Raw genomic sequence first — 9,794 nt, forward strand, 5'->3', positions numbered from 1 at the left:
CTGTTTTAAGTTCTCTCTGAAAGATTTGGTAAATTAATTGGCATTTCAAGATTAAAGCCCTTTAGTTGTTTCTTTAACTCAAGAAATGTTCTAATCCAATCTAAATTGCGGGGAGGTGCACACTACTGTAGCCAACTTGTGTTGCCTATTCCTTGTTTGAACTATGTTTTCTGTGGGCTTTGAAATTTTTGTTTCTAGTCCTGATCGACTTTACTGAACAATTGAATGCCATCACATACTGTATCGTTTAATTTCCTTGCCATGCGATATCCAACGCTCTTTAATGACTGATGAGAGTCTTGATGATTTGATGAGGCAAAAACTACTGGGATTAGTTGCTAATCATTGAAATTTGAAATTTTCCGTTTATTTGTTTAGATATATATTACTGTTTCTGATACTTAGAAACTCAATAAACAAGAAAATCCGCTCAAATAAGCTGGATTTTCATATTTCCAAACCACAAAGCAGGAATTATAAGATGATTTGAGGAATAAAAACTTGTATCAGATGTTTGTTTTATTTGTTAAATGCTTTTTGCATCCTTAAACTTTATTCTTATGACAAACTTCTGAATCCACAGATTGTCTATCTTTGCGTTCCCGGTGGGGGACAAGACAATCGAGCTGCGATGGATGCCCTTGAGACTATTTTGAAGGAAGCTGTTGATCTGGTACACGTTCTTGATCTATTTACTTGTCTGCAAGAGGATTTTACCTGTTATATTAGAGGGTTTTGAGTATTTTGGCAGTTTTATAAATCTTTAATATTCTGGCAGGAGAACATACCCGTTGAGGAAGTCTTCGAAAATTTGAAATGTACAGCTGAGGGTCTCAGTACTGACGAGGTACAAAAGCGGTTGGAGATGTTTGGCTACAACAAACTTGAAGAGAAAAAGGTTTCAAATAATTTGTTTAGGCTTGTGCTTTTTCTTGTATTGTAATTAATTTTCTATAGATAGTTTCTTAAGAAGAATTTATTTTAGTAAGCTTTCACCTTCTTGCATTGTAACTCTGTCTTTCAAATTGCAGGAGAGCAAACTACTCAAATTTCTGGGATTTATGTGGAACCCTTTGTCTTGGGTTATGGAAGCAGCTGCGTTAATGTCCATATGTCTTGCGCACGGAGGCGTAAGTTCCTAGTAGTTCATTTTACCATTGAGACTGGAGACTAGATTTCTGAACTGATTTTTGTAAACTTTATTCTTTCAGGGACTGGGTATGGATTATCACGATTTCGTGGGTATCATTATATTACTCATAGTTAATTCAACTATAAGTTTTATAGAGGAAAACAATGCTGGTAATGCAGCTCAAGCCCTTATGGCAAGACTGGCTCCAAAGGCGAAGGTTACCCTCATTTTTATATACCAGTTACATTTTCTTTCTGCGCTGAACGTTTCATTTGTTATGTTGCTTTCTATCATGTTGATAGTTAACAAAATCTGAACAGGTTTTACGAGATGGAAAATGGAGTGAGGAAGATGCTTCTGTGCTGGTTCCTGGAGACATTATCAGTATCAAATTGGGTGATATTATTCCTGCTGATGCTCGTTTGCTCGAAGGAGATGCTTTAAAAATTGATCAGGTAGCTAAGTCATATTGCTGTGTAATAAATCATTTCCAGACAATTTCGGACTTTCTGTTAACCGGTTTCCTTGTTTTCAGTCCGCTCTTACAGGAGAGTCACTTCCAGTAACTAAGAATGCCGGTGATGGTGTATACTCTGGTTCAACATGTAAACAAGGTGAACTTGAAGCGGTTGTCATTGCAACTGGAGTACATGCCTTCTTCGGAAAAGCTGCCCATCTTGTTGAAAACACAACTCATGTTGGGCACTTTCAGCAGGTAGTATTTTTGGATAGTGCTATGCACACACCAATATTTACGTCCCACACACCTTCGTCAATTTTTCGGTATTGATTTTCAAGTCATTCAATCCGACGGCCGAAAATTGAGAGGGGTGTGTGAGAAGTAAAAATGGGTGTGTGGATAGCACTACCAATATGTTTTATGGCCCTTTTCACGTTAATAGAGTGAGTTCACGTTCATGTTGCTAAAATGTCAAGCCAATAGACATGTTTCGTATGAGATGAGACACTCATGAACATAAAACTGAGCAGCATTAAAACTATGAATTTGTTGCTTGAATGTAAGAGACAGTGAAATCTACCTATGCTAGAGTGTTTTGTCTTGAGCACAAGAACTTTTTACTCGTTGCACATCTCTAAAGTACCATTTGGACTGATTGTTTCAGGTCTTAACATCTATTGGAAACTTTTGCATTTGTTCAATAGCCACTGGACTTGTGATTGAGCTCATTGTCTTCATTTGTCAAAAAAGAGGTTATCGTCCTTCGGTAGACAACCTTCTTGTTCTACTTATCGGTGGCATCCCAATTGCTATGCCAACAGTTCTGTCTGTCACCATGGCCATTGGTTCTCATCGGTTGGCTCAGCAGGTTCAACTAAAACCATGAAATTTTCTGTACAGACTGTACTGAATTAGGCCATCTCTCTCTTCAGTTTGGAAATCAAATTAACTTGTTTGAGTTCATTTCAGGGTGCAATTACCAAGAGAATGACAGCTATTGAAGAAATGGCTGGGATGGATGTGCTCTGCAGTGATAAAACTGGAACTTTAACTCTCAACAAACTAACAGTGGACAAGAATTTGATAGAGGTGATAATCTTGATCCTGTCGTAAGGTTAAAAAGCAACTTCTTGGTTACAGAGAAAATCTGAACCCTAGTACTCGATTATACTGACATTGATTTGATGAGCACCTCCATTTGCAGGGCTTCAAGATTGGAAAATCAAGATGCTATTGATGCAGCAATTGTTGCCATGCTAGCTGATCCTAAGGAGGTAGTAGACTATATGAGATAAAACATTTATGCAGCTGTTGGGGTCCTAAATTGAAACTTTTCGAGAAAAATAGGACCTGATTAAGCTTTTCAAATTTCAATTTAGTATACCACACAATTCCAATATCAGTGCTAATGTTGTACATAAGAAGTGCATAATTACAGTATCATATTACCCCAGGAAAAGAATGATGTTTCTGTGTAAAAATAGATATAGCACATCGCCTAATTTGGAAAGCTGTTAAATTTGAAATTTTTCGAGAAATTGGACATTTTTGTTCTCTACAGTTTTCAAACATTGCATATGCATTAATTTGTTTTGTTAACTAAAGCTTCCATGAGCTGAGTTTCTCTTTTATCCATTTGTAAGGCTCGCGCGGGGATTACAGAAGTTCACTTCCTTCCATTCAATCCAACTGATAAGAGGACAGCACTTACATACATAGACACAACCGGTAACATGCACAGAGTGAGCAAAGGTGCACCAGAGCAGGTACTTAATCTAACAATTTTAAATCTAAGTTTCGTAGTCCTTCACATTTAAAAATGGCCTGAGTTTCAAAAACATTTTTTTTTCTGTGAAATTTGTAGATACTCAATTTGGCAAGCAACAAATCAGAAATTGAAAAAAGGGTACATACAGTAATTGAAAAATTCGCAGAGCGTGGACTTCGATCCCTTGCTGTTGCACGGCAGGTAATTAACGAGATTTTAACAACAACTCCTAGATGTATGCTTTTCTGAAGCATTATGGCTCACAAGAGATATAATTTACAGGAAGTTCCTGCTGGTACGAAAGACAGTCCCGGTGGACCTTGGGAGTTTGTCGGTCTTCTCCCCCTATTTGATCCACCACGTCATGACAGCGCTGAAACTATTAGAAGAGCTCTAGATTTGGGTGTGAGTGTTAAAATGATCACGGGTGATCAACTGGCAATTGGAAAAGAAACTGGGAGACGACTTGGGATGGGCACAAACATGTATCCATCATCGGCGTTGCTTGGTGAAAATAAGAATAGCATAGATGGAACTCTAGTAATTGATGAACTCATTGAGAATGCTGATGGTTTTGCTGGTGTATTTCCTGGTAATCCTGTTTGTTACAGCTTGCAACTTTTGCTAGTCAATTTTGCACTGCTTCTGTCTGATTTGATTCTTCATTGCAGAACATAAATATGAGATCGTTCAGCGATTACAAGGTAAGAAGCACATAGTCGGAATGACAGGTGATGGAGTCAATGATGCACCAGCATTGAAGAAAGCAGACATAGGAATTGCTGTCGCCGATGCCACAGATGCAGCCCGTGGTGCATCTGATATAGTACTGACAGAACCTGGTTTGAGTGTGATTATCAGTGCTGTTTTGACAAGCCGTGCGATCTTTCAAAGAATGAAGAATTACACAGTAAGGCGATCCTCTCCTCTTAATTCCTTTTGGAACTGAACCTGTAAGTGCGCCTGCTGCTAAATTTTGGGGGTTGTTTTCCGTAACTGTGTTGGTTTTGTTTTCCTTTTTCAGATATACGCAGTATCTATAACAATACGTATTGTGGTAAGTAGCCCTCAATCTCTTTGATAAATAGATTACTTGACATCTAAGGATGCTGTAATGTGGGTTCTCATTTCTTACTGGGTTTGTTTTACAGCTCGGTTTCTTGTTGCTTGCGGTATTCTGGAAATTTGATTTCCCTCCTTTTATGGTCCTAATCATTGCCATTCTTAATGATGGTAAGCATTACTAACCTTTTACGTTCTACCATGTGTTGCGCTAGTCTGTAATATGGTTTCTTGAGTGTGAATTCTCAGTTTCCTACTCATTTTTCATTTATTTTCCTTCTTGTTTCCGAAAATATTTCTGAAATTTGAGCCATTTACCAGGTACTATTATGACGATATCCAAGGACAGGGTTAAGCCATCTCCAGTTCCTGACAGTTGGAAGCTGAGTGAAATCTTTGCAACCGGGATTGTGTTAGGCAGTTATCTTGCCGTTACCACAGTTATATTCTTCTCGATCATTTACGATACTAAATTTTTTCCGGTAATTGTTTCTTATCTTAATTATGTGTTACTTCGTTCTGTTCTTCTTTTGGCATAGATGAAATTGTTCTCACATTTTGTACTTGATTACAATGATCAAGTTTTCACCTTCTCTCGTTCTCTCTCGCAGAAAAAATTCGGTGTAGAAGATATCTTCAATGAGAATCTCTATTATACCAACGGGACCCTCAATCCGGGAATGAATGCCAAGCTATCATCTGCTCTGTACCTTCAAGTTAGCACCATCAGCCAGGCTCTAATTTTTGTCACTCGCTCCCGAGGATGGTCATTCCTGGAAGTACCTGGTCTGCTTCTGCTTAGTGCTTTCGTAATTGCTCAACTGGTAAGTGGTTTCATGCTGTTTCAATCAAATAGCATTCAATTTTGTTGTCATATTCATCAAAATCAACACATAGGAAGACGTTTATATACTTAGTTATGCTCAGAAACTTTAGTCTTTAATTAAACTAACATGTAATTCATATTTGACAATTAAAAATTTTGCATCCTTGCAGATTGCTACATTAATATCTGCTTTAGTAACATGGGAAATTGCTAGAATTCAAGCAATCGGCTGGAAATGGTGTGGTGTCGTATGGATATACAACATTCTAATCTACATGCTACTTGATCCTGTCAAGATTTTCGTTCGATATGCACTCAGCGGGAGGGCTTGGAGTTTGGTATTGAACAAAAGAGTGAGTGAATATGAACCTTCCTTCTCTTAACAATTTTGAACTTCAAAACATTTTTTATTACACATTCTAACAGCATTGCAATGTACATGTGTATAATTTTGTAGACGGCTTTCAACACCCAAAAGGACTTCGGTAAAGAGTTCCGTGAGGCTGCATGGGCGGCAGAACAGCGGACGGTCCATGGCCTCCCATCTATGGAGGCAAAGAACATTCCTGAGAGGCACACATTCAGGGATGTTAGCATCATGGCTGAAGAAGCCAGGAGACGTGCAGAGATTGCAAGGTTGGTTTTCTTTCTTAAGTTGGACATTGATCACAAAGCAATTGTATTCAAGTTTCCGTAGAAAACGATAACATAAGTACTATTCTCTTGCCAGTCATATACTTACAGACCGTGATTATGTACAATATAATATTAGCGATCCAGATTCTCAATTTGACAACATAAGATTGTTTGGCAAGAGAGCATTTCTGAAATAATTCTTTACGATGTGTTTTGGCAGTGTTGTGTGTTGCCTAACTTTAATTTTTGGTGTTTCCTATCAATGCAGACTAAGGGAGCTTCACACTCTGAAAGGAAAGGTCGAGTCCTTTGCAAAGCTAAGGGGTTTAGACATCGAAACGAACCCAAATTACACTATCTAAGTCATTTTCTAGTGTAATTCTGGCTACCCTATTTTCCTTCAAACTGTTACTACCTTGATATTTTGTCCCCTTTTGTTTTGTTTCCTTTCCTGTATTCTTAATTATCTTTTTACTTGTGTTGTATGGATTTGATGGACAGAAAGCTCTTACATGAAAAGAACATACATCAATAAAAGTTTTTAAGTCATGGCTCTTAAATCAGCTCAATTCCATACTCTTGGTTTCCGGAAACACTTGTATGTATGTACTGACTGTATTGTTAACCGCCTCTTTAATATATGTAGTCAGTAAATGTGAAACAAATAGAAAAACTCATAAAATTGATTATAGTGTGCATGAGGGAGTTGAATATGGAAAAATTATTGAGTAAATATATACATATATATATATATATATAAATTTAACAAATGACAAACAATTTACATTAATAATTTATGCGGTTTCTCTTCGAAATTCCATACAACAACAACAACAAAACCTTTTCCCACTAAGTGGGGTCGGCTATATGAATCCTAGAACGCCATTGCGCTCGGTTTTGTGTCATGTCCTCCGTTAGATTCAAGTACTCTAAGTCTTTTCTTAGGGTCTCTTCCAAAGTTATCCTAGGTCTTCCTCTACCCCTTCGGCCCTGAACCTCTGTCCCGTGGTCACATCTTCGAACCGGAGCGTCAGTAGGCCTTCTTTGCACATGTCCAAACCACCGTAACCGATTTTCTCTCCTCTTTCCTTCAATTTCGGCTACTCCTACTTTACCTCGGATATCCTCATTCCTAATCTTATCCTTTCTCGTGTGCCCACACATCCAACGAAGCATCCTCATCTCCACTACACATACGTGTTGATGCTTCACCGCCCAACATTCTATGTCATACAGCATTGCCGGCCTTATTGCCGTCCTATAAAATTTTCCCTTGAGCTTCAGTGGCCTACGACGGTCACACAACACGCCGGATGCACTCTTCCACTTCATCCATCCAGCTTGTATTGTATTCTATGGGTGAGATCTCCATCAAATTCTCCGTTCTTTTGCAAGATAGATCCTAGGTAGCGAAAACGGTTGCTCTTTGGTATTTCCTGATCTCCGATCCTCACCCCTAACTCATTTTGGCCTCCGTTTGCACTGAACTTGCACTCCATATATTCTGTCTTTGATCGGCTTAGGCGAGGACCTTTAGATTCCAACACTTCTCTCCAAAGGTTAAGCTTCGCGTTTACCCCTTCCTGCGTTTCATCTATCAACACTATATCGTTTGCGAAAAGCATACACCAAAGAATATCATCTTAAATATTAAGTTTGTGATCTTCGCTAGATTGCTCCGGTCATTAGTGTGGATAAGTATGTAAATGGATAGAGACAGGAAGCAAACACCAGATGTACGTGGTTCATCCAGATTGGCTACGTCCACGGAGTAAAGGAGTTCTCATTAATTGTGAAGGGTTTACACAGTATATAGGTTCAAGCTCTCCTTTAGTGAGTACAAGTGAATGATTTAGTACAAATGACATTAGGAAATATTGTGGAAGAATGATCTTGTAATCACAAAACTTTTAAGTACCGAAGTGTGGTATCGTCTTCACTTGCCTTATCTGTCTCATAGGTAGATGTGGCATCTTCTTTGGAAGTACTCTTCCTCCCTCCAGGGGTGGTATCTTTAACTAGTGGAGATGCACAAGGTAATGTATCAATTTCACTTGACGCTTACTTGTAGTTTCAGGCTTGGTCAAGTGCGATACAAACCATGTAGTATGAGTCCCCCAAGTCGCCAAGCTAGGGGATCTGCTGAAAGAGGTGACAGACAAGATAAGCAATCAGAGCTCCAAGCAATCAGTCCCAGATCAGAAGTTTGATTTCGAGTTCCGGCTGATTGTTATCCTTCTCCTTATCTTGCAGGTAGCGTGAAGGATAAAGAGAAGAAAAGGAGAAAATGTGATATGAGATACTTTTGCTTTTGAAGAAGTAACTTTCCACAGGCTTATTCTTGAATTGGGCTGGAGGGTTTTCTTGTTTCCGCCAGAGTATAAGGCCGACTGAAGAATTTGAGGGTCAAAACAAGTCCATCAAATCTAGAGTACGTTCGACCCTGCTGATATGGGATACTTTTGCTGTTGACAAAGTAGTGGATGTATCGGCACGTGTTCTGTTGCGCTTGTCTCCACATGCTTCCTTGTATCCTTCTCACTTGCCCTATTTGTTCCTCAGGCAGATGTGGTATCTTCTCGGGAAGCATAAGATGTTGAAGATGAGTACTCGAGAGCAATGGGGTTCCAGGCAGTCAGTTCCGGACTGGAAGCTTGATTCCAAGTGCTGACTGATTGCTCTCTTTCTCCTTGTCTTGCAGGTAAGAACAAGGTCAAAGGAAAAGACAGGGAAAAAGCATGATATGGGATACTCTTGCTTTTAACCCTGATGATATGAGATATTCTTGCTCTAGTGTAGCTTGTTTGTAGAGGTATTCTCGGGGGGAAAGAAAGCTGAGTATTTCGAGAGGCTTCGTTGGGAGTGCCCTCTCAGATATGAGGAAGGGTTGAGCATTTTTGCAGGTATGCCTGTCCGTTGAGGATGGAGGTCGACATATATAGGAGTCTCCCTAACAAGGAGTAATACTATTCTTTTACCCTGCTTGGTCATAGCACGGTAGTGGGAGCTGCCAACTTCATGTGTTTTAACTCTATCAGAGCACTTTGAAAAAGTGGTCTGTGGTATCTGGAAAGCTGATGTTACGTGTGAAGATTACAGACAAGCTTTATCCAAGGAGATCTGGCTCTCGAAGTTGAGAAAGTGGTGTGAGGATTACATACAAGCTTTATCTAAGGGGCTCTCGAAGTTGAGAAAGCGGTGCCTCTTCGGTTTTCGAACAAGCAATCCTGTCGGGGATCTGTCTCTCGAGATTCGGATAACGGTGCCTCTTCGATTTTTGAGAAAGCAATCCTGCTAGGAGTCTGGCTCTCGAGATTCGGAGAGCAATGTCTCGTCGCTTTTTGAGAAAGTAATCATGTTGGGAGTCTGGCTCTCGAGATTCGGAGGACGGTGCCTCTTCGATCTTGAAGCAAGCAATCTTCTTGGGAGTGTGTTCTCGAATGTGAGTAAAGGTTAGGCCTGTTTGCTAGTCTACCTTGCCACGGAGCACAGAGGTTGACCCACAGGGACTTTCCAATTATCCAGCAATGGTCCTGTTCCTTTACCCTTATGGGTAATAATATGGTAGCTAGACCTTCAAAATTTATGTGTCTAAACTTTGTTAGTGCTGTTTCTTTGCTATTCTTTTACCCTTCTTGGTCATAGCGATGTAATGGGAGCTGCAAGTTTCACGTGTCTAAACTTTGTCAGAGATTTTTGGCAAAGTTATCCGTGGTACCCGTGAGCTGATGTTGCGTGTGGAAAGTGAATGATTGAACAGTAACATTCACGTGCTTTCTACTTCACTAGAAATCTTCGACAGAATGCCCGTAATTTCCGCAAAGTTGAGTGTGCATGTGACAGATGCTGACAAGGCTGAAAAAGCAGGTGCCTCTTCGATTTCTGAGATCGGCCTTCGTGATCTCTGAGC

General features: G+C 39.7%; 1 protein-coding gene across 1 annotated transcript; it reads left to right on the forward strand.

Moving 5' to 3' along the window:
* The first annotated feature begins 620 nt into the window (after positions 1-620).
* On the forward strand, positions 621-6,444 carry LOC139195134 (ATPase 11, plasma membrane-type-like). The gene is made up of 20 exons (XM_070820322.1): positions 621-673; positions 779-898; positions 1,032-1,130; positions 1,212-1,349; positions 1,453-1,587; positions 1,668-1,847; positions 2,257-2,460; positions 2,562-2,698; positions 2,782-2,866; positions 3,236-3,358; positions 3,457-3,561; positions 3,643-3,952; positions 4,032-4,270; positions 4,385-4,417; positions 4,512-4,593; positions 4,744-4,904; positions 5,034-5,246; positions 5,419-5,601; positions 5,706-5,884; positions 6,153-6,444. The coding sequence occupies exons 1-20, from the start codon at positions 632-634 to the stop codon at positions 6,244-6,246; spliced, it is 2,862 nt and encodes a 953-aa protein (XP_070676423.1). The 5' UTR covers positions 621-631; the 3' UTR covers positions 6,247-6,444.
* Positions 6,445-9,794: the final 3,350 nt, after the last annotated feature.

This window comes from Malus domestica, chromosome 04 (assembly GCF_042453785.1).
Source record: "Malus domestica chromosome 04, GDT2T_hap1".
NCBI classification, from domain to species: domain Eukaryota; kingdom Viridiplantae; phylum Streptophyta; class Magnoliopsida; order Rosales; family Rosaceae; genus Malus; species Malus domestica.